Raw genomic sequence first — 26,398 nt, 5'->3', positions numbered from 1 at the left:
CAAACCAGGCATTATAATGGTAATGAAACATTTCTGAGTTTCACTGAAATTGCAAGAAATTAATCTTATCAAAAAAGCAAATGCAGCAGGAGTGCATATTAGCACATACTATTTACTCTCCCTTACATTTTAATTGAATTATCAATTGTCTAAAAGTGAACTCATTAATTTAGATGGTACCATCTCGAGAGCAGTCATCTAAATTATGTGCAGTTGTTAAAGGACCTTGTGTCTGTCCCTTAGCAGCTGCCAATACACATGCCAGAGGAGCTCAGCCTGGGGAGTTGTTCTGCTCCTGCAAAGTGAGGGTTGCAGCGCTCAGAAGAGGCTGAGCACCTGCCATCCCAGCTGAACAGGGACATACTTGTGGCCGAGGGGAAAGCAGTGGAAGATACTGAGGGATTAAGATGACTCTAAGGCTGCAGGCTTTCTAGCAATCCTGCACTGCTTTCTCGTTTTTCATTTTAGGCTGAGAAAACCTGATACACCAACAACCTCCAAAGTACAGGCCTGGTAAAACTTGCTGTTGTAGGAGATTCTTTGCTCAGTTCATTGGAAGATGATTTTAGAGGCAATCTAATAGTTAAAATGTGAACTGACAGCACTGCCTAGATGCTAATGGCTAGTTCTAACTCCGCTGGCAGAATTCAAAGGCTTCTTTATGCCAGCAAAGCAAGGCGATCAACGGACCCAGGTTATCAGCAAGAAACTCCTGCACTACTTTTTGCAGCAATACTTTACGATGTGCAGTCCTGGGTTGTTATTACATTCAAGAAAGCCAAACTTAAAAATCATCCTGTACCACTGCTACTTTCTGCGAGACAACCTGTCAGACTCTTTGTTTTGCTCCCAGGAAAGCCCATTTACTTACTAAGTATAGGAAGCATTTCCAGCAGTGCTGTCTATTGGGAAAGTCATAGCAGCACTGTTATTTGTTCAAACTTATACCGATTACTTGAGGCCACAGCACTGCAAATTGATGTTGTAAGCTCAGTAACTTCCACTATGGATTTCTAAACCTTTATTTTTTTTTCTTTCTAACCCACTCTAACTTAATGGAAATCTAATATACAGTCTAGACATTTCTAAGTGACAGATTTCCATATTCAAAATACTGCTTTCTGACATTCATATAGCACAGTGGTTTTCTACGTCGGCTCAATTAACAAGTTAAGCTATTCTTTGAGAATACATCTAGTGCCGTCTCTTAAGGGGAAATGAAAATGATCATTGCAATCTTACTGAAGAAGTTACACTTTATATATACATGCATTTAGAAGAGAAAGTGTGATTCTTCATACATTTTAGTGTGTAACTTAAGGAATTAAATCTCTGGTGTGACTTACATTTCAAGAAATCAAAGAACACTTTTGAAGTATGAAGCTTTTCTGCTCATACAACATCCTTTACTATTTATTTCTGAACAGTATGTGTTCAGTGCTATATTAGATAATAGTTCATTTAATGTATATTTGCAAATAAAACTCAGTTACATGGTATTTCTTGTGAACAGCCCTCTGTATCTGTTAAACACCTCAGAGAAGTAAAAAGCGAAGAATACGAATATGTAGATCGGTTCTTAAGCTAACTGCAGTTATACGTAACAATTAAGCAGTAACAGAGGAAGCATTTTGTCTAAAATACCTTTGGCTTGCTACTTGGCTTTTCACTTGTACAGAATAATATCACTCTAACTAAAATTAAATTTAATACCATTCCAATGTGGTTCTCATATGCTTATACCATATATCAGCTTTGTTCATATTCCATTTTACTGGAATTCACTGTTGTTCGCAGGATCTCTGCAAGAGAAGGCAGAGAAAAAAATAGGCTAAGAAATAAAAATTGAGAGGGGGATATATCCATGTCCAAGCCAAGGGCAAAACCTACTTTTTACCATATACGTTGACTTGGGTTTAGATAGGCTGTTTCCTTCAATAAGACAACATACTTTTGACATTGTGAAGGTTCCTCCCACTGTGATTATATAATAGAATGCTTTTGTACCAAGCTACATACACAATCATTTCATTGCAGAGATAAATCTTAAATGCAGGCAGAAGTGTGATTTTGCTTTTCCCCTTGGTAGAAGTGACTTTGTTTTTCTGATTCTGTAGTCAGTTCATGGCCTCAGCTCCATCTCACTATCCCATTTCATGCACATTTCTGTAAGTTGAGGACAGTACTTGATATTACCTCCTGGCTACTTTAAGTGAAAGACTGTTATACAAGATTTTTCCCAAGCTTGAAAGCTACATATTTATTCCATCATTTTCACACACATTTTTGTCCTTAATTAGATTTTTGCTTTAACAAAACCATCTCAAAACACTTTACAGATCCATTAGTTGCATGTTTGTCACATACTCTTGGGCACAGTCACACAGGTACAGACCCCATGCCACTGCAATGAACTAGGATTGAATTAATCAGCATTTAAAATGACAAAGCTGAAAGTACTATTTGAGCCCTTTTACACAAGATTAACTGTCAAAAGATAATCTTTCTCTCCCTCCTTATAATATGCTGTGCATTAAGAAAATGGAAAACACCCAGTAGGCTTTTTATAGGGGAACTAAACAAAAATTAAAAAAACAACAACAACAAAAAAAGGCACAGTTATGGGGCAAACAAATTACTTGCTTTTCACACAAATATAGTGGATTTGTTTTCCTGCTAAGTTGCAATATTAATGGTAACAAAGTGAGGTTGGGGTTTTTTTTCCCCTTATGGCCAGGAACACGGGATAGAATCCTTTAAATAGACTATGAGGATTCTCATTCCCTCTGCTTTGAGTAAGACTATATATTACGAAAAGGACTATGGCACAGCAGCAGAAGGCCCTTAGAATTAAGTGAGGTCAAACTCAGCAATGTAATTTAGTCTTTCAGAAGTTTAAAGAGAGATCCTGGTCATCCATTTTAGGATTTGGTGTTAGGTGGGGGTTGGGGTTTTTCCCTTTTTTTTTTTTTTTTTTTAACTTCCCTTTTTCTTCTCTGTCCTAGGGCCCCCTCTAGCGCTACCAGAGCAGACAGTGTAGCTCCTCAATGACAGGGGATGAACTTTGGGCACACAGCTCTATAGAGATGCGCTCACAGCCTCGAGACTGCACTCCAGCCAGACCTGCCATGTGCCTTGTTCTTATTCATACATGACATTTCATTAGGGATAAATCCATCCATAGGACAGAAAATATTTTTGAGATAATATACAGAAAAGCCCCTTAACATCCATCGTTACTGTGCTGTTGCATCGGAGCATTGCAAGGTAGCTATCCCAGCCTGTGCTGGAGCCTCTGCATCTAAAAACACGGCAAACAACTCGTGTGCTTGGTACAGCTTGTGGGATTAGCATGGAGGGGCAGGGGGAATCAAACAAACATGCTCATTCCATATACAGTCTCTAGGCTCCAGCTCTTTCTTTTAAGGGTCAGCTGCAGCCAAAATAAATCCACAGGCAGCAAGATACCCACATCACATGAATAAAGTTGCACAGAGGTCAGTGAGCTCTAAGACAACTTTGAAGATGGTGGAACAAAAGTTCTGGAGTTTCCTAACAAGTGATAGGGTGTCATCCTCATACATGCATTAGAAAAACAATAGCAGGAACAAAAATGTCTATCCAAGGAGAGATGGGTCTTTAAATCTCTGGTGATATTTGCCTGGAGTCTTCAAGTTTTCACCTGAAAGAGCCATTCAAGTGAAGAGAAGTCATCCTCCAGAAGCCAACAAACCTCAGATGCTGGTCTGTTACCCTTTGCAATGCTACTACCTGTTGCAGTGTGCCCTGCAACAAGAGCTGAGTGTCCCACAGGGAAGTTCCCACAAAGGCATAACTTGGGTTCATAAAGCCTGTAGTACAGTACCCCAAGGTTACACCCAAAATCCTGACACATGCTTCAAAGCTTAGTGTTAGTGGAATCCTAGTCATCAACTAGAAGAAAGGGAAAGATGGCAATTAACACTCTACACCTACACTGAAGTTCTTACCATCGTCTTCAACTGCAAGAACAAAGCTTCTTCATCCCAGATTTAGATGGTTAAGAGATCACAAAACTTATGTCCACTGCTTTTTCTCCTGAGCATCTCAACTCATTTACCCTGCCACTTTTTTCCTTAAAAAAATATGACAAGCATTTGCAGGAACAGAAATGAGCTATGCTTGATTTGTAACACTGTACACACAAGCTACATACACCACAGATTTTTCACCTCCGTTGAAATATCAACACCAATGCTGAAACCAGAGTATTGAATGTAACAAAGGTGTGATCCCACCCTGGATGGTAAGACTTAGTCTATTCTCACCTGGCCCCTCTGTTTCCATCCAGTCCATTTTGTTTCCTAATGAGCTTCAGCTGCCATGCCTTCCTCATCTTTTCCTGGTCCCTTTCTCCCTGACCATATGGTGTTTATTTTGGCTGCAAAAGACATTGATTTCATTATTCATGAGGAAATCTCATTCTAATTTAAAAAAAAAACATCCAAGAGACAACAACAGATAATCCATAGTACATGATAAAAATAACGAAGATACTCTGTATCTTCCTTGATTCGGTATTTTGGTTGTGGAATGAAACATTAGTAGCTTTTGAAGAACAGCATTTTTCAGACAGTGGGCAGAAGCCACTAGTAACAGCTGTGCCCAACTAAATCAGTTCTTAGTAGAACACTAGTCCTTGCCTCAGAGATACATTCTTAATGGTCTTAACTATACATAGATTATATAATCCTTGTGCCAGAAAATGAAATTACATTAAACACAGCCAAATCCCAGTACTATATACCTTAACAATGGTGATCAGTGAAAGATCTCAGGTGTAAAAACAATGCCCAATAACAGCACAGAAAGTGCATCAACTATCCACAAATTATTCTCAATAACTAATTCAAAATAATTTCTCTTTCCACGTGCTTTGGAACAAAAATATTTTTTTATTTGCCTGAAAGGCTTAACAGTTTGGCTTTTCAGCAGCCAAAAAGGATTTGCTTTTTAACCAATTACAGGCAGGGTGGGAGGGAAGAAAACAAACAAAAAAAGTAAAGCCTCCCCCTCACCCTGCTTGGTCACAGACCTTACCTTTAAGTTTACTTTAGGCACCAGACATTCCTGTCCCTATAGATTCACAGGGATTAAAGAAAACCCAAAACAAAACACTAACACCACCACCCCCCCAAAAAAAACAATCAAACAAACAAAAATCCCACAACCCAAAAGCAATATGCTTCAGTAAGTACCATTTATTTCTCTGGCACGTTAGAAAGATACCTGTGAACACCAAGACTTCAGAAGCAATGGTTACCCAGTAAATCCCAAGGACAGACGTTGTATTTACATTTGATATGCAACTCGGCAAGTTGGACCTTGCCTATACTTGGATTTCAAGCTACTGTAACTAGGATTAGATTGAAATCAAAGAAATTACTTCAAGTAAACTCATAGGTAACTGCAGTTTTACTGTAATACTTTTTTACCTTGAAAAATCCCACAAAATGATATTGCCAGGCTGAAGAAGACACCATATTAAGTGAACACTTCTGTCTGTAAGTATCTGAAGTTCTTGCTCCGAGTACCTCTAGGGATGGTGCTTCAGGCAAACATTATATGTCAATGTACCCAATGACCCTGGCATCTTCACTCATGGTCTTTGGACTGAAGAACTACATAAACTGTACTTACAGAGAAATGACTTCACATATATAGAAGGGAAATGGCTCCTTTAGCATGTATCAGCAGTAATACCCATTGCGGAAGATGGCCCACAACTGAGCAACAGGCAATTTAGTCATGAGCAGAAGGGCAGGATTTGAAGGAGGTAGTTCAGCCTCTGTAACTTCTTGAGCTTGAGGAAAAAGTCCTTGAGCTACCCAACAGCATAATGGGAATAAAAGAACATTAAAAAACAAACAAACAGGTGAGAGTTTTGAATATAGGATAAAACAAGTTGCACAGTTGCATAGTTTGAGTATCAAAATGAGTTTAGAGCAGATCAGCAAAGTTCAGCTCTCTTTGCCGATAGGAACAGTTTCACTTACTGTTCTAGCTTTCCTTAACAAGCAAAAAATTAAATTTTTCTCAAAAAGCAGGACTAAAAGTCAGAAGAAAGCCCAAGACCAGTCATTTTAGCAAGCTCTGGAGAAAGAAAGACAGAAAGACAGAAAGAAAGACAGACAGACAGACAGACAGACAGAAAGAAAGAAGGGGGGGGAAGGCAAAATGCCTCATACCAAGGAAAATCCTTAATAACAATAAAGGCAAACAACCATTTTCAGTGACCAGTTTCAATTAAGAAAATCAAATGCTCTATCTTCATACATCAAACCCATACTAGAAGCACAGACCTAAGAATTTAAATGTGATCTTAAAGTTAGCCATATGTTTAAGAATACACATTAGCCAAAAAGCCTATGTAGTCTATTCTATCTGGGTGAAATGAACCCTATTCAGAACTACGTCCTCTGAGTTGTGTTCCATTTCTCATAAGAAGCTGATTTCCTTTTCCCTGTGCTATCTTCTGGGGGGAAAAAAAATAATCATGCCTGATTATCTAAAACCTTAGCCTATTACCAAGTCAACGACTATACAGTATGCTACGCACTGCATTTCCAATAACTTACAACAAATTAAAAAGCAAACACTGAAAACATTACTACTGAAAATACCCACTTGCTTTTAAGAAAAGATTAGTTACCTGATCTTCTCCACATCAGTTGCACCCAGCTCACCTATCACTTGTAATAAGTGAACAAGTTACACAAACAGTTGCTAATACACTCAAGATGGACATGCTTATTTGCTTATAGAATCACATTTTGTTCAAAACAACCAATCCAGAATATAAGAATAAACTTGCAATACAAGGTTTGATGCAGCATCTTTTTATCCACAGTCTGTTTACCATTCTTACAGTGAATGGGAGCAATGACTGTAATAGTGGATTAAATGTTAATTTGTATAGTCAAATATTCTATGTGATCCTGTTCACCACGTGTTGTCTTCCCCCTTATGTTGTTCAACAGCATTCAAAAATACTCAGGTGAAAAACAATTCAGATCATGTCTCAATAGGGAAGTAAACCCACTGCAGGCAATTCTGGCAACACTGGCTGACCCGGGTTTTGGGTCACGCAGGACCAAACCCATCCGAAGAGCTCTGGCAGTCTTCAGAAAAGGAAGAGGCTTCCCCCCACCTTCCTTCCTCCACTACTTTTTTATCTGAGAAATAAAAGGGAGCAGTAGCACTTTTTCCAGAACCATGGTACCTTGCCCTCTCAGACAAACAGAGACAACAGTACATTTCAACTTTATTAGAAAAAACCCAAAAGTTTATACAAAGCTCCGCATTTTACAGAAAACCACCTCCCCCAAACACAAAGAAGTCTGACATTGCAAGCTGTATGCATTTTCTTTTTTAATATACATACATATATATATATGCACATACACATATATATATGTGTGTGGGCGCACACGTATGTGTATATATAGTGTGACATGTATTTTTTTGCATGGTTTGCATTCATTAGCTTACAAAGTTAACATTCAGTAGAAAAAAAAAGGATCTTCGTTACCAGTATTTTCTCATATAAATAACTGTGAGCAGTCCCTCTGCAGACAGGTAAAAAACACCTTTTCGTGTCATTCTGTAAAAAACAGACATTACTGTAACGGTATTGAAATCTTTCAAGTTTTTTCAATACCACCATAAAAATATCATCTAGCCCCCAATTCAAAATGCTTGTCCAAGGCATTAGAAGAGAAAGGACTGTAAGACAATTCTGGAAAGATCAGTTTTTTAAGCCAACATTCAGATAGGTATTTTTTGCTGGACCTCATACATTGGTGTGAAATGAACACAAACAGGAGGGCAACCTCTCTGTCTGCCTGGAAAAGCTTGTTCTTTGCCTATTGTGACTGAGACAAATTCCAACAAAGCATCCTCCAGCAGCGCCAAGGAGCTGACAGACTCTCAAGCTCACCCTTCTTGCCCCACAACAGAGCCACTGGCTTTCTTCATGCAGTCAAAACATCTACCAGATCAGCAAATTTCCCCTGCTTGGTTCACCTTAAAAGGAGTTGTTGGACTAATCGTGGCATGGCTAGACAGACATTACGTTGTTGTATTACTGGGAGAAAAACTTAATTAGTGGGAAAAATGGAAAAAGACAACTAAAAGGAAGAAAATGCTATATAAAAGACCTACTGGAGTAACTCCCAAGACTCTGGTTTGAAGAGGCAGGAACAGGAGAGAGATATGAACTGCAGCTCAAAACATCCTTGCGTTTACTGAAGTTAAAGGTGACAGCGTGGTCCAAATTAATTAACTGCCTGGTAAACAATCATTTCTTCCATCAAGCACCATGATGGGGAGAATGGCGAAGATTTTGAAGGCAATACAAGTGGTAGTGGTGATAACAAAGGTAATGAAAGTGAAGAACACAATGATGCCAATTAAATGGAGAGTAATGCCAACGAAGATGTTTCAGCTGCCAGTGATGCTGGAAACAAGAAGAATGGTTATATGGTTGTGTTGATGATGGCCAGAATTCATTCATATGTCCATGTAGTCATCATCTTCATCAGTATCACTTTCCAGTGAGGACTCCTGGCTTGAGGTCTCTAAGATTTCCAAAGCTGGCTGACAAAGGCTCTCCTTCTTTACATTCGCTGCAGACTGAGCAGACAAAATAGCAGACTGATCCCAAAAAGAGAGAGAGAGAATATATTGCTAAATAGTCAGGATAAACCCATGATCACAGGGATAAAAGCCCACTGGTTGCTACTCCTTCACATTTAATAGCTCTCTTACTTCTACAAAGATATGGCATCCTAATGTGAAACAACGTAACATTTACCAGTAGGCTTCCCCACAGTTAATATTCTGGTAACTTCCACTAACCTCAAAACTGCAAGGGCTGCACTAGCTCCCTTACCCGTTTTTGTAATTCTTGCTGATCCCCTCAGAAAAGGGACAAGGATGAGGATACCTATGATTTCACCCATGGCCAATATTTCACCATTCCTTAAAAACTGACTCCTGCTGATAATAGCTAGCATCTTCTTCCACTACTGATACTATCTCTGGTTATGAACTGGGAACAGGAACTGTTGCTCCTTTCATACAAATATTTTATTGAGGGGAGAGTTAAGATACAAACAATAATCTAAAAAATTATTGTTTCCCTTTTATTACCTTTAATTTTTGCTTGGTCTCTTCTGAAATGCTGCCCTTTGGAGAAAGGAGGGTGGGAGTGGGTGGAGTGACAGTGATCTCAGGTGGAAATTTGGTGACAGATGAAGGTATGAAAAGCTTTGGCATGTTGGGCAGAATGCGAGTTTTTACTCGGGTGCCATCTGTCTTGTTCTGCTGACTTCCCAAAGTCTGTGAACTGGAGCTGAGTTCAGGCTTGGAACTGGAGGCTAAACAGAAGTAAGAAAAAACACGTTAGGAAGCTATCTAGGGTTTCAGATGTCAAAGAAGAGGGAACAGTTCATTGCTAGACATATGGCTGGCTCAAAAGGCCTTTCTTCAAGCCTTAAGCCTTGCTTTGATTAAGGCTCAGAAACAGAAGAAGAAAGTGCCTCAAGATTCTATAATGACAACTAGAAACCAGTAATAATTTAAACAAATCTTACTGGACAGCAGAAACTCAATCTGACCAAGCATGACAAGTGGCAGTGCAGCACTGACCCATCCACATCTAGTTAGAAGGCTACTACAAACACCATTTCCCCACTTGTTTCAGGTGCGAGCATCTTATCTTTGCATTCTCTAACTGCCTCTCCATTCTGTAATGCAACAAATAAAGCTACTCAGCTTTACTTATGTCTTAATTTCCTCTCCCATAGTGTTGCCTTTTTAATTATTGAGATAGCAACTCCTCAACAACTGAAAAAAACCATTATGGTAACACCCATCAAAATTTCCTCATTACTCTCTTCAAATCCTGCCATAAAAACCCCCTTGGTGTGCTCATGCCACTGTTCTCCACGCTAGTTAGCATCATTTCCACATCCTTCCTGAGTGTCTCAGTTTGTGGTCTTTACAAGGCAGACTTGCTCAGACAGGGCTCTTCTAATGAAATGAAGAGGGATCTTCCTAGGCACTTCCCTAGGCACTATTCACATTACAAAATAACACACACACAACAATAACCAGTAGAAGACAATGCTTTCACACTAAGAACTGAGAATTTGTTAAAAGATACTTCTTACTAATAATGCTGCTTCATATGAAGTCAAACCTATTTTTTTTTAAAACCTATATGAATGAAAACACCAGAGTCTATCTCTGACTTATAATAACGACAGGTGTTCATACAAATTCTTTCATATTCAAGACTTGTCAAATCCATCTCTTGCAGTTTTCTGGAACTGACATGGCCACTTAAACATAGCAAAATAAAATGCCAGCATCCTAATGCTATCTGGAAAAATAACCAGCAGTAGAACTAACTACTACAGGATGTAAAATTGAATTGTAGGTTCTCAACTGTATAGAAGAATACAAGAACTGCCACAACAGATGAGGCATGGCTTTCCATCAGGGTCAGTGACCCATCTCCATGGGCAGCTAATCATTTCAGAGTCAAGTACCAGAAATACTGCAGTAAACAGACACAGGATAATAATCTGCCTCTCACAAATAAGGAAAACTGAAATACCCCAACCATGAATATCTAAATTATGCCTGCCTGAAGTACCAAGTTCTATGTTTTTTCAATTAAAACACCAACTCCTACTTCTCTTGAGAAGGGAGTAGAGGAGGGATAGAAAGCATTAACTGCTGTAATGATGATTTTTATGTTTAGTTAGACTGAGTGAGTCAGGTTTTGTGAAAAATAATTTCCTGCTGCTAAATATTCCAATAGTGTAATCCAAAGTGTTGTCATATTGCCCCGTGTAAGATTTCAGTTAAAAGAAAAATTCTACTTTAAAGGATGCACAAACTATGCAACAAATTATATAGCATGATAGCATTGTACTGGGAGGTGGTTTGTTGCTTTGGGGTTGTTTGTTGGATTGTGGGTTTTCTTGCTTTGCTGCCATGGTATTTAGCATGTGAGTCATGCACCAAAAAGAATAACCATTAAGGGACGACAAGACACCTTCCCAGAAAGCTGGGACATTGCCAGAAATGCCTCTAAACTCTGGAATACTTGACTGGGAGGCAGGCAGAGAAACTGAGGAATATGAATCACAACTATCCAATCAATCAGTCCCTACAGACTGATCTGCAGCTAACCACCCATCTTCAGAATTCTTTGAAGCACAGAAAGCTCCTACCTTGGGTACAAACATGTCCTGAATTTGTGCTGGTCACCGATTCCACCTGCCAGCAAACAGGCTCCGGCGATGGTGCAACAGTAGCCATTTTCATCTGCTGACAAAGCCGTGACTCCTGTTGCTGAAATCCAAGCCCCTCCAAAGGCACTTCAAGCTCTTCTTCCTCTTCAGTAATGAAATATAATTCACAGATTAAGAGACATCCTGATCTCTCTCCTAAGCCTCAATCCTTTTGCTGTCTAAACAACTGGTAGAATTGGTTTTTTAACCCTTGTTCTATTTCTAAACTGTAACATGACTGAGTGAAATTAAATATTGACAAGCTAAGATGGCAATACCAATTTTTTCATATTTGGCACCATCAATTCAAACTCTTAGAAAAAGTAAATGTCATTTAAAAAGCAAAAGAAAAAAATGTTGTGTATGACATTTTGTTATCTCTGCACATCTGCAAGAAAAACACACACAACTTGACCATTTTCCTTTGGAGATGTAAGGGTTGAAACACTTGCCACACATGCAGAGCATAATCCATCACCCTTAATGATGAGCCAGCTGGGATCGATGGCTCGCTCTCTGCAACCACAGGTACATGCTACACTGAACACAGCTTACTGGTAAGTAAGATTAATTACTGTGCATATCCAGTCACAGGGTCAAATCTGTTTTTAATGCAACCAATATCAAGTTATACTAAATGCCCACTTTTCACTGCTATGTGCACTGTACCTTCATAAGTACATTAGTCTAAAATTCCCACCTTTTGCTATTCAGAACTTGATACACTTATAACTCAGAATCCATGTATGCGTGTGTACAATCTCTTTATTTATGTACCAGCTGTATCTGCTTTCAAATCAATGCAGTGCTAAACCAGTTTTCTTAACTCTGAGCTGCATATTGTACATAACAGGAGTAATTTTCACTGAACTACTGAGAGCTACTAGTGCCCCTTCTGGAAAGGGCAGACTGAAATAGCAGTAAGCCTTTCATGGCTACGGACACACAAAAAGCTCTTATTCTCCAATAAAAATGAAGATGTCCTTCAAAACCAAAGGGCTGTCTAGCCTATTTTGAATGGCCTTCTATTTACACAGGCTAAAGTGTGCACAGGCAGCTACCACAGACCAGCAGATGCAATGTATATTCACCGTCTAACTTGCTCTAAAATTCTTTATTATGTCCATGCTCTAAATTAACTTGGGATTTTGACAGTGTGATGTCTTAAAAAGGAATATATATGTTTCAACTTTTCCTCATTGGAAAAATACTCACACCCCCTCAAGTGTTGAAAACACTTCTCTACCTTCATCAATGTAGATAAGAACTTGGAATTTACCATGGTAATATTCTTCTGTATGAGAGTTTCCCTTGCAGAAAATGCTTAAGCCAACATTACAGATTAACAGCTTGGTAAAAGTCAGAAAGTCAGATCAATGCAGTTTGAAAAATGCCACTTCAAACAAATTAGATTTTCTAGGGTCCTTGAATAATTTGTACAAAAAAAAGGCTTACCAAAGCAGTCTGTAAGTTCTTTCATCCACTAATTGTCATTGGTAAAGAAAAGGACCCATCATCTAAACTTGTAGCTGATAGCCAATATAAGCCTTAGGATAAATGAGTTTGCTTGTAGAGAATTCTCCAATAGTTCCCGAAAAGGAAAGGTCACACACTACAGCACAAATCACAGGCAGCTTCTGTTCTGTGATGTTCCACTCACTATCGAGCATGAAATGGAAAGGTCTAATGCAGAAGAATGTAGATCTCATTCTCAGCACTCTCTTAAACACTTTTCTATGGATACTTCAAAATACAGCACTGGAAGTCGGAAAATAATAGTGCCTCTATACATATATTGTATTAATAGACCAAATCAGCTTAAAAACAACAGAGAAGGAAGTACTTAACTACAGGAATCTTGATTAAGAAAATCTTAATTCATTGTTTCCCTGTTTCAGAAGCAGAAGATAGCTGAAAGACCATTTTGTGTATTTGCCTGCCCTTTATAACAGATACATGTATGATCAACCACATGCTGACAAAGTACAAGAGACTGTACAAAGGATCAGCCCTAACATGGCCTGAAGCCAAGATACACATATCCCATTACACTGCCAGCATCTGACGATAAGCTGTAGTCTAAACCCAGAAGACTCCCACACTGAAATGGCTACAAGACACTTGATCACAAGATAGGATGAAACATTACATCAACATTTGAAGAAAAGCAAGATGAAAATGATGATTTCAGAAGATTATCCTACAAGACAGCTAAGTCGTCAACTCCTTTTTAACTTACCCCAGCACTCCAGAATCAGAGTTTCATCTAGGGTAAGTACTAACAGAATCTTTCTTATCCTCTTATTAACCAAGAACACAAGACAGTAATTAATTTAACAGATAAAATACTATATACAAATAAATGGCAACTCCCACAGCCTCAACTATACTGCAAACTGAGAACTTTTTTCTGTATGTACTCAACTGCTAAATTACATTAGGGACTTATTAGTTCACTATTCAGAATAAGATCTCCAATTTGCAATATTGTTTAATGGCAAAACTCTACCTCTTAGGCTGAATATAATCTTTGTTTAATTATAAGATATATAATTGCTTAAGCTGATTTGCTGTGCTTTATTTTAACTAAATTATGCCCCACTGACAAAAGCTCTTTTGAGCATCCTGTTTCTAGGAAGATGCTATAAGACCGATATCAGTCAACGTTCTTTTATGAGCAATCAGGATACTCATCTGTATCTCCATCTTCCATACCGTATTCATTTTTGTTAAGTTTTGAAGAGCCAGTTTTATAGTGTACTAAATTTACATTTAATTTGAACAAAAGTATGTGTCAGCCCTCGTTCACGTAGAATTGAATGGAAATGAAAGGGCAGGAGTCTGGCACACTAAGTGTGTATTTGTATCACTGCACTTCTGGAAACACCACTTGTTAACATGCTATTAGGCTGCATCTTTCAGTGTAAGAGAAATCAAGAACCACTGTCTATTAATCAATCCCTTGCTGTCAGAGGTGTTAAAATACACAGCGATTGAATTCTATCCCCTGACTGGGTCATATGCTGTATTCTCTTAGGACTGTGCAATTTTGAATTTTTATTTTTTGTAACACTCACCTGAGCGCCATTATTTCTACATGAAAAATAAAGTTAATGACCAAATATTTTTTACATTTCTTCAAAGTTATAAGATTTGGTTGTTTCAGGTGTATATATAATAATTTATATTTTAATATAGTGCACAGTTATTTATTATATCCTTTTTCATTACAGACAAAAAGGGCAAAAGAGAGAAGGATAATCAAGAAGAAACACACAGTTGGCTCTCCTATTATTTGTCCAAAACAGATTTCTGAGGAGCATATCTTGATATTTGTCTTGTGGAAGATGCCGATATAGCCCTGAACATAATGTCCTAGTTTTTCTAATAAAAACTTTCCCCAGGGAGGTAAAGACTCCACTAACTCATGAGCCACAATATTCAGCACAAGTGCAAGAGCACAACAATGTAAGTACAGCACATTCTGAAGGTGTTCAGAAGCTCAGATTTAGTATCAGTTAACAAATCTTTTGGTAATACCCAGTACTTGTACTGTACTGGCAGCTTTTCAAACCTTAGCTCTGCAAACCCAGTTTAAAATAAAATCAATTTCTGAAGGCATAATATGCAACAGTCACTTGTCTCCAGGCTGAAGATGGGACAGGTACTGTACTCTGGAGATCCATTTAGCACTCTCACCTTACAACACAACACGCAAAAATGAAGCACATAGAAAAAAACCCAGAGATTTGCAATGCATATTATTACTTACACTGAAAAGTTCATCTCCAACAGAGCTGAATTACAAGTATTTTTTTTTTAGCCTTCCCTTTCCCAACAACTGTCTAAATACATATAAAATAGTATACACATAGAAAGAGGGACATCATACCTTTCAACATCTCCCTGCTTTAGTGAGGAAGAAACAAGCTGAAAACAATTCAATGCAACAACCTACTCCAGCTTTCCTCTCCAACCTCTTTCCACTTGTTACCAGGGTAACCAGTGTTTGCAGATGCCTATAGCGGGCGCCTGGGTTCATGACTTCATCACAGTTAATGTTCTCTCTCTCTGTCTCTCTTTATACGGAGAATACACTATATACATATATCCACACACTATAAACATATAGCTTATACAACTCTGGCAACTGTTTTTATATGGAGACAATTTACTTTGCTATTCTGATGTGTATAAAATGAAAAATAACACCACCAAAAATATTCACTTGGCAATCTGCAAATGTGGAGAAAGTTTAAAAGCAGTAGTACTGTAACCAGTAAACAGCTGCCCTGGTCTCTCTGCACTGTACACTTAATCATTTGATTTCATCATGCTGTCAGGTGTAAGAGACATTAACATTACAGTGTTATAAAACATTTTATGTGGAATTTTAAAAAAATCCTTTAGTCATGCACTAAGCCTATTACATGACAACTGAAAGACAAGCCCAGAAAATGTGACTAGCACCTGGAAAGAAATGTTTTCCAGTTTCTGACGGAAGCAGTTTGAAGTATTGCAGCAGATATATTAAAGGATACTAGCAACTTCCAGTGCATACAGAAAACATCATTTCATTATAAGAAAAAGGAAGGAGCTGAGATTTGAACTCCAGGACAGAATACTAACGTGATTTCAAAAGCAAATGTTTGGAGAAATGAACAGACAACAGCTTGCAAGTGCTTAAATAGAGCACTTGCACCACTTGCCTTCATCCCTCTGCAAAACACCTTTCCCAGTAGTTCCATGTGTCAAGACAAAAAGCCTGAAAATACATTACTATGATTTAGCAAATCTGTACTACCTTGCCTTCCAACCACTTCAAAAGAGTACAACGGAATTCTGTGTGCCACAGACACTAAGAAATACTTACTTTACTAGTCCCAGTAACAACTGGTTTCCTTTGTATTTTAACGGCCACCCACAGCACATGCAATTGTTCACAGAACTGACTGTTACTCATTTACCATACAAAATAGGTATTACTATTTTTTTTGCCACGGTGATGGAAACAGGTCTGATCCTTTGGTCCCTGACACAGTGCAGTAAACCTCCTACCCTTCCAAAGAATAGTGCTGATGTGAAAAGAGTTACTTTTCCGTATTCCATCCGCCTCACCCTCCAGTGTGCTGGGCATTCATACAACTTTTTTCCCTATACAGCAGTTGGAAAAGCCATGGAAAGCTTGAATTTGAAGGAGCTCAGAGTTTCCTCATATGCTGTGCTACTAAGTCAATGGAAAGACTGCACTGGAACACAAGGCTGGTTCAGCTGAACAGAGTTTTGTTAAGGATGCTAACCTACCGAAATAATGGCAGCATCAGCCCTCAAACTGTATCTGCCATGAGGTACTACACCACAGCAGGCAGTGAGATCACTTAGTTCATCACAGGATGTGGTAGGTATACTTGGTAGCCTTTCCTTACACGTTTTCTTTCACTAAATTAATTTCAAATATCCTGCCATGAAATTTATTTCTAAAAAAACACTACCAAAGTCATAGCTATAAAAATAATATTTGACTTGAAATGCCAAATTCTGGAAATTACATTCAAAGCTGACACATAAAGCCATGTGTTAAAAATTAAGCAACAGAGTAATTTAGGAGGCGAAAAGCTGCAGAACACAAATTCTATTGCCCCTTGAAATGAAAGAAATTCAAGCAGTCTGGTGAACAGAAGTTCACACTGTAATGGCATGGCATACTGCTATATTTATTGCTAGGGTCCTGAACAGAGACTCTACTGTAAAATTATATGAGACATACCCAAATATGCTTCCTAATGCCTGAGGCCAGCTGTCACAGAACAACATTAATGTGAAAAGACAAACCAGGTGGCTGATCTCAAAGTGCTTCCTGGAAATAGCCTCTGGCCCATACTGATTCCCAAGCTACCAGGTCACCATAAAAGCCACGCTGGGCCAGTCTAACAGCAGAGATAGTGGAATTCTCATGTCCAAAAACATCTCCTGCCACTACCAAGTTTCCTAGAGGTGCAGAAAGCTGGCATACATGTTGGTAAAGAAAAGCCCTGAAGTTCAATACTAACTTTCTCTCTATTTTTAAAGCAAAATAAAACTTCAATACAAAAAAAAGCATGGGCCTAAATCGAAAAGACAACAGTTGGTATTCAACTACATGAACTTTCAAATGGCATTATAATGATACAGATAATTGATACTTGTGTTTTAATATCTGACTCAGCAAGCACACATCATTTGGAGAGCATCACAAAGTAGCATCTGTGGATAGAAGCACTCACTTATTTGTAGTCTACCGCTTCTGAATGTTATGTACTAGTTATTTAATGAAAGCTGTTAAGAGTTTTCCTTCTCAGTCAGTATTTCATCCTCCTTTGGCCTGACTGCCAGCTAAGCACAATGCAAATTAGCAAAAGCAGCTGTTAGAAAAATCTCTTAAAAGAATATAATAACACCCTACAATTTTCTAAGAACTTTGTAAGTAATGTAATACCTCTGCAGTAGGGTTACAACTACATCTCTCTTCAGTCTTCATTCATTCGGGAATATATGTAAATTTTATGCTGCTGGCAATAATCTAAAATCAGTGAAACTGAAACATACTGTTAACAATGTAGCATCATTACAACTTCTTCTACAAAAGGTCTCCAGAAAACATGTTCCATTAGTGTAAAAGACCCACATGTCAATGACTCCCCAGGATTTTCAGGGGGATCTAAGGGTGCATGGGGCTAGAGAGCCTCTTGGACCACAAACCGGCCCAAACTGCACTAAACCCCTGCCTATGTACCACCACCTCACCGGTGGGAAGCTGCTGCTCCTGTTCTATTTGTTCTTACTGAGCTAAGATGGGTACAAAAAACAACAGTTTTAATGTCAAAGGATTTTCTGCACAGCATTGGACTGAATAAATAAAACTTAAGAAATCTGAAGGGTAAAGATCAGAAATAGACATTAAGTGCACTGAAAAACCATTCTGGAATGAATTTGTTGCGATAGAAAAGCAAATCGGTGTACTTCCAAAGGGAGAAGGAAAAAACATGACTGACTGATACCGTCTGAGCACTAGGCAGAAAGGAATTAAGAAGTCACTCACAAACAGGAAACCCCCTACTGACATTCAGCAGTGAAGTTGTTTTCAGAGTGCACCCATTGTGAAAAATAAAAAGCTTCATGAGGAGCAAGGATCAGACAAGGGGAAGTGAGAATACCAATGCCAAGGAGGCTGAAGCAGCAAGAGATCAGAGAGATCAAACGCAGAGCTAGCTGACGGCAGCCAGTGATTTCCATCAGTGACTTCGCAGTCACTAACGTGGATAGGAGCTTCTACACTAGGATGGTACAAAAGACATGGGATGAGAAGTATTTAAAGAGGAGCTTCTAAAGCCTTGGAGGAATTCAGCCTTGGAAAATCAGGAAGACAGCTGCCAAAACCCAGAATAAGTCAACATGGGAAATGAAGGAGAGAGTACTGAAAGTAAGTTGCATACAAGTGACGCAAGAAAACAGAGCAGAAGAACATGTGCATTTAAGAAAGAACCCTAATGTCTGGTAACTGCAATATGAAGAAGGCTGATGTGAGGCCACAGGTCCTTAGCCAGCCTAACCTTTTATGTATTTCAGCTTTTTTTAAGCCATCTGTTGAGAACAACCCTGTGCTCTAAAGCACAATTTTTAATTCGGCAGAAAAACCAAGGTGAGACGCTGACTGCTGTTAAGAGGGTTGAATATTACTACTTCCAGTCATTTGAAAAGTACCTGAACATTTGAACTGAAATGCATAGCTAAAATAAAGCATGGCCAAGAGGGCCAAATACCGTGGGCTTTTTGTGTAGGCAGAAAGTTTTCAGTACACTGAATTACAGGTTCTTAAAATCTGTATCTTGTCTTTAGAAATTTATGACAAGCAAACTCAGAAGATCCTGAGATCAGCACGTGGCTAAACTCAACTAAAGATGAAAAACTACAATCTCCATTATTTCACTCAGATAGAAACAGGGATTAGGTCTATCCACTGATGTCTGGAAATCTAGAAACTGTGGAGTCAAGGTGAATCCTTGTGCCATGCACTCTTTTACTTTGAAAACACATGCTCTCAATGCGAAATTACAGAGCTGACATTCTTTGCAGTATTTCCCACTCCCTGACATAAATTGCATCAGTCTTCTGAAAACTCAGTATCAACCTAAGGTCGTGTATCAGTTGTTCAAAATAAACTAAGCTGCAGACTTCTGGGAAAAGATGCTCTTTATACCTAGAAGTACTTGTATGACTCCGATGCCCTGTTAGCCTACAGGACGAAATGCCATACTACAACATCATTACTGATTTTTTAAGACCCACCACTTCAAAAAACCCTCTTTAATTTGAATATGAGTCTTTTAGGGAGTCTGCTGCTGCCTACACACACTTAACAATTTAACTTCATGGCTCACTATTACAGTAGTGCTGCTCACCTTTCCATGCAACTGTCCTCACTTGCATTTATTTCTTGTGCTTCTGAAAGTCTAAAAGTTCTACAGATTGAAATACACTTACACCTTCTTGCCCTGTTGTACCTAGATAACAAACACCTAAAATTATAGCAGGATATTCACAGGGCTTATGGAGTGCAACTTTCCTGCACAATACAGAAAGAATTGTCTTCCCTAGCTCTGAATTTCTAAGTTTGGACAGCTGTATCGTAACCTTGTTTTTATACAGAAATACTTAAGCCTTAAATGGACAAAAATTTAAATGGGAGGGGGGAGTGTTAATCATCTACTCTGATTTTATATTCTGATTTTGTAAACAGCTGGCTTTAAGAAGAACACAACTTTAAATAATTCCAAGTATAAAAACTTTCTCTTGGTATCAAAACTCAGATGTGAATATTTTCTTGTTCATACCTTATGAGAATCAACATCAAAATAAGGACAGTGAAGAAGAAGAAAATGTCAAGATTTTTCAGCAATTCAGAACAGTATAATACTGGAACAGTGTGACAGGCTGGAGAGGGTTTACCTTAATTGTCCTATTTTAGTTTCCCCAGAGGAAATCTCAGGCTGAGCCACAAAGGCTAATAGTCCAATGTACTTTTATGCCTAAATGTAGGAAGCTGTAATGCTGAAACTACCACTACCATCACTTTGCTGCTGGACTTCATCATGCTGTATTCTGTACCAGTTAGTCACGTACTAGACAAAATATTACTAAAATATTTACATAAGAAATGAGTGGCATAGCACCAACATTGTTTGGAAAGCCATTATTTTTTCTGGGGTAACTCAGAGAAAATTATAGCAGCTAATACTCTCTCATGTTGAATACTTTCACACGAACAAACAGATACAGAAGGAGGTGACAAAAAAGAAGAAAACAGAATACTCTAAAAATGGGAAGAGTCTTTACAGAACAGAGCTAATGGAAAGCAGATGAAAAAGGGTCGTAACAGAATTATGAATAATTCTTTTTAGAGGAGGTGGATGCAGAGGTAGAAGAATTAAAAAGAAAAGAAAAAGAAAGGACACAGCAGTAAGTGGTGTCTCTCTCAGCTAAATAAATGACTTGTCAGGTAGATCTGAGAGCCAGAAAGCCAGATACAACACATGCATTCAGCACAGGAATGAGAGCTCTGCAGAGAGAGCCTCTTGATCTTCAGACATAGTTTCAGGGGTGTAATTCTGGCAGCTAAACCTTCCATCTCCCTCAACCAAGATGATGTATAGAAAGCATGCAACTTTACAACCCTAACAAAGCCTAGGAAGTCAAAAGATTAAAATAAATGTTCCAATCACTGCAATGTGGCCTGGAAAATTGCAGTAAGGAAAGCACATCAGAAATGCTTGTGAGTTTTGTTTGAAAACTAAAAGAATGAGTGAGTTCTTATCTGCACTGTCATTCCTACCAGTCTCCTTAGTAAGCATACAGCAACCTCACAGAGGATTCATTTTTTTTCTCCCCTGTTGTCTAGGCACAAACTAGAATTACTCCCCGTTGAACAGGCCTGCCAAGATATTTTATGACACCACAGAAATCTATTCTTTAGCTTCACAAGGACAGTAATAAATATGGTTTACACATTGACTAAGTCATCCCTTCCTTATCACTCCCCTCTCCTTTCTTCCCCTCCCAAGACAACCTCTCCCTGGATTTGTGAAAAAGGAAAATTAGATGATTATAATGGAACTGCTAATATGGGATGTTAAATTTCAATTTTGTCCTGTACTCAGAGATTAGCAAATTGGGAAAACTGATTTCTCCCTAATTTGCTCTTCATTGCTGACTAATTCAGATTATGTGCATTCAGATGCCAAGGCTGATTACATATGGATAGAAATAAAATAACAGAAGTATACAGATACAAATTTCAGAAAGTTGCAATACCAGACAAAACATCCATACCAGATCAGTCTATTCATTACTAATTAACATTATGCACCATTAAGTCTCACAGATCTGGTGATCTCACAGTCACTATTTCCCCTGTATCCTCAATCTGTTCCTTTCCACAATACCTGTTTTGTATATGGTTCATTCATAAATTTATCTGGGCTCCTATGAATTTGTCTATGGCATTTTGTGAGTAGTGTTAGGGCCCAAGCTTGGGAACAGATGGAGTGAGCACAAGCAGCAGCAGATGCTTTTTCAGACAGTGTTCCTGCTAAGGTTGCAAGAAAGTACAGGCTATGGCAGGTGCTCTGTCACCTTAACACACACAGTGTCCCACAAATGAGTACAACCATCTCTTTCAGGTACCCAAGGCAAGTCTGAAATTAGGTCTAATCTTACTTTATTCCCCAAAGTGGATCAGTACTGCCCTGCACAGTGATTTTGATACTGTTAACAAGCCAGCCCGTCATGACAGCAGTAAATAAAAAGACAACATTCTCATTTAATTCTTTCCTCATCTAGACAAAGTGTAGAGGACCAGGTACGTAACAGTCCTAACACATCACGTGACCCTGCTATAGAATAAATAACATTTGTTCTGTAACTTCAAACCTTTTCTATACTCCATATAGTATACTGTATACTCTATAAACAACCATACTAGGACTATAAACAATATGTTCCCAACATTCCAGTCCTGCCAGATGCTTATTTTCTCCAATGTGAAAAATAATAGTGATGATACACTGACTTTATGAACCATGTGGAAGCTTGGAATTTTCACAGTGTTATAGATCTCCACAGACATATACAGGGCAGTAATAGCTATGCATCTAATTATGTTAATCAGGCACTTGTGAGTCTGACGCAGGCTGTCCACCAGTTTATTTCAATGGCAATCACTTTGAACTCTTTTTAAAGATTTCAGGTATTTTAAAGAACTAGATCCTCACCTCTTTGAAGAAAATAAAACAAATGTCAGGGGGTTTAATGCACTAGACACTCACATTCTCTGTTTAAAACATATGACTACTTTCAGGCTGCTGTTCCATGATTTCACATGCAAGTCACACAGACAGCGGTCATACTTTTAATCTATCCTAGTAATTAAATAAATATTAATTACATAGATGTGTCCAATTGAGGACCAAGACAAAAATCTCTGTGTAGCCTTTTGAATGTGGTCTAGTGATCAGAAAATGGGACAGAATCAGAACTCAGACACTGACTCACCATGTGGCCTTGGCAAACCGATCAGAGAGGACCAAACCATTCTGCCTCCCTGTGACTTACCACGTGCAAGATCACTCATGCTGGGAGCAGTCTCTGCATTTTGACTCCGGAGGTGCTCAGTGTCCCTGTGTGACTCCTGGGATGGAGGTACTGAAGATGCTGAGGAGGAGGATGATGAAGAAGAGGAGGCTGGTTTGGATTTGGAATGCAGATCATTCAGTCTCAGGAGATTTTCAGAAGTCACAGTGTCTGGATTCACTGGAGTAGGATGCATTGTGGCTGGCGTCACTGGGAAGAAGCTCTCTCTATTGTCCTTTGTATGCTTTGGGGTTGTGGGTGCTTCTCCTGTGGACTACATAAAACAAAACAGGGCAGAGAGAGACAGTAAAATAAAAGCGTCAGTAATTCCACATATGCTACCTGCTTCAGTGACAACTGCAAGCTGCCCAGCTTTTTATAGACAGAAAGCACTCCTCACAGTGAATATAAAATCAACCACTATTCCTTTATGGATTATTTTTCTGTCCTTTACTATTTATCAAACTAGCACTTGAACATTTATTCATATTCAGATTTACAATGCTTTATTTAACAAATCCCTCACAACTTAACATACTTTCCTGAACTCTGTTATTAAGCGTGAATTACAAACTCCTATGAACAGAAACACCTTTCATTTTAAAATGTTGACAAACCCTTGACCTGAACAAACAGATCTGCAGTGCTTTAAAAGAATTCACAAATTATTAAGAAATTATTCTTCGTGGATGTTGAAGGAAGAAATGGAGAAAGCAGAAAAATGTATTTGCTTGCAAAATAAGTGATCAGCCTAAACTTCCCAGTAACTGCAGAACTAAGGAACAATGGTGTCCAACTTGGAACAATTCTCTGGAAGATCCGTTGCCTTTGCAGAAGTAACAGCAGCACCAAAAGCAATGCTCTACTCCAAAGCCAGAGCTAAGATATTAATGCAGTGTTATTGATTATATGGACAAAAGGTAGAAGTGTGACATAAAGTCACTAAAGAAGGGAACAAAAGTACCCATAAAACAAGTATCTTCTCTATAATTTTTATCAGTAATCAAATAAAGTATTCCTGCTTTGAATTTGAATTGAAATAAACAATGCATTTATTTCACACTCTTTACAGTCTTCATTTAATGGAGACTAACTGGACCATAAAAGATACGGCTGAATGGAATCCTCAACTGTTTAACTGTCTGGCTCATACCTCTACCTCTCATACCTCTACTATAAAGAAAAATCCATTTTAACCATGGTGATAGAGTATGAGTGTTTGAGCTAGAAATAGAGACGTCTGCTCTGTCAAATGTAAAATCAAATTGGGCCCTAATGTCCTAGATGACCAAAGATTTATGATAATGCCAGAACAGCCAGCCTGCAGAATTTCACTGAGAGAACAGAGTAAATTTCAGCTGGAGAAAATACATACTTAAAATTCGAAAGTGGAAAGCACACGAGTACATTTTTTTTTAAATAATTGATGGAATGTATTTTTGAAGTTCCTGAACTTGATTAATCAATCTCTAAAAAGCATATGATTAAAACCTGCCAGATTCTATGTTGTCATGGTTTAACCCCAACTGGCAACTAAGCACCACGCAGCCACTCACTCACTCCTCCATCCCCTGGTAGGATGGGGAGGAGAATCAGGAAAAAGGTAAAACCCATGGGTTGAGATAAGAACAATTTAATAACTGAAGCAGAATGAAATATAATAATAACAACAATTGCAATGAAAAGGAGAGAGGGGGAAAGAGCAGTAAAATCCAAAAGGAAAAAAAACCAACAACAGTAAGTGATGCACGTTACAGCTGCTCATCACCCACTGACAGATGCCCAGCCAGTCCCCCAGCAGCAATCGGCAGCCCCCAGGCAACTCCCCCAGTTTATATACCGAGCATGACATCCCATGGTATGGAGTACCCCTTTGGCTAGTTCGGGTCACCTGTCCTGGCTGTGTCCCCTCACAATTTCCCGTGACCCTCCAGCCTTCTCACTGGCAGGGCCCAAGAAACCAGAAAGTCCTTGACTTAATATAAACGTTACCTAGCAACAACTAAAACCACCAGTGTTATCAACATTACTCTCATACTAAATCCAAAAACAGCATTGTACCAGCTGCTGAAAAGAAAATTAACTCTAGCCCAGACAAAACCAGCACATATGTGCACACAAAAAATAAAATACAGCAGCTGTACTCACAGCCATTGCCACACTGGATCAGAAAACATCTGTCCTGCCTCTGAAAGCAGGAAGTTTCTGATGTTTAAAGCATCAGCCCCAAAACTAAAGGCCTCAAGATGCACAAATGGGATCACACAAACTTGAGGGAAACTAAATTGCAGAAGAAAGCCTTAAGCCAGAAGTGAGATCACTAGAGGAAATGTTTTCAGCTGTGATTTAGAGGGAAAACCCTTCACACCCATGCACTTCATTAACTTACATAATACTTTATGCAGAACCTGACATTTCTGTGCTTGTATTGTATCCAATTTTTTTTTCAGCAGAAATACATGAAGGTACTACTAGTTAGGTACATATTTATAAAAATATATCTGCATCTCAAACCGTGTTTCTATAAAAATGCACAGCTATTTCTAGAGACAGGAAGAGGACATTTGGAAAGTAACTCAGCAATATTTGGATGGTACTCAGAAGAAAAATGATTAGTGAGAGAAAGAGCACAACATCATGGAGTAATTCCTGCTGGAAGGGACCTCTGGAGGTCTCTAGTCCAACTTCCCGCTCACAGCAGAGCCAACTTCAAAGTTAGATCAGCTTACTGAGGGCCTGTGTCCAGCCCCGTTCCAAATACTGCCAAGGATGGAGATTCCACAGCCTCTCCAGGCCCCTGTTCTGGTGCTTTACCACCTTCACATTGAACATTTTTTTCCTATCACTTCATCCAAATTTCTCTTGCTGCAACTTAAAAGCGGTGCCTCTCATCTGGTTCCTTCCTCTCTGCTCAAGATAGCAATTCCATATCCCCACCCTCCATTAGTCTTCTCCTCTCCAGGATGAAGCAAACCAGCTCTTTATGACTTCACTGCCATAAGGATACATCGTTGTGTTCAACCTCTTGTCCAGGGCTCCAAATCACTTTTGGCAAAGCTGTTCCCCAACGAGTTCCACTGCACAGCAGCTATTCTGCCCCAGGTGCAGGACTTCCAGTTTCTCTTTATTGAGCCTTCAGGGAGCTCCTGTCAATGCACTGCTCCAGTGCCCTGAAGTTCCTCTGAATGGAAGGTAGCTCTGCTGCCCAGCATGCTGACCGTGCCCTCCAAGTTGGTGTCACTCAAATTCACTAAGGGTTTATTCCATCCCATAATCCAAGGCATAAGAGAGGATTATGCCCTGGTATAAGTCTGAGGAACGCCACTGGGAACTGGCTGCCACGTAGAAAGCTAGTGGTTGGTCAACACTGCATTTAACTAGGCAACGGA

The 26,398-nt window shown here is 38.9% G+C and overlaps 1 protein-coding gene across 7 annotated transcripts in view; it reads right to left on the bottom strand.

Annotated features, from left to right (window-relative positions):
- Positions 1-7,291: 7,291 nt before the first annotated feature.
- The window catches only part of CABIN1 (calcineurin binding protein 1), a 118,766-nt gene continuing 99,659 nt past the window's right edge, over positions 7,292-26,398 (bottom strand). For 6 of the 7 annotated variants that reach the window (XM_040604163.1, XM_040604145.1, XM_040604180.1 and 3 more), the window contains 4 exons: positions 22,992-23,283; positions 11,286-11,450; positions 9,193-9,419; positions 7,292-8,694 (listed from right to left, as the gene is read on the bottom strand). In XM_040604163.1, the coding sequence (XP_040460097.1) occupies positions 8,551-8,694; positions 9,193-9,419; positions 11,286-11,450; positions 22,992-23,283 (828 nt within the window). In that variant the 3' untranslated portion in view covers positions 7,292-8,550. The remainder of the gene's footprint in view (positions 8,695-9,192; positions 9,420-11,285; positions 11,451-22,991; positions 23,284-26,398) is intronic. The other variant, XM_040604186.1, reaches the window with a different exon arrangement.

The sequence above is a fragment of the Falco naumanni genome, chromosome 1 (genome assembly GCF_017639655.2).
Source record: "Falco naumanni isolate bFalNau1 chromosome 1, bFalNau1.pat, whole genome shotgun sequence".
NCBI classification, from domain to species: Eukaryota; Metazoa; Chordata; class Aves; order Falconiformes; family Falconidae; genus Falco; species Falco naumanni.
Note: the sequence above shows the minus strand (reverse complement) of the source record. Positions and strands in the feature narration are given on the sequence as shown.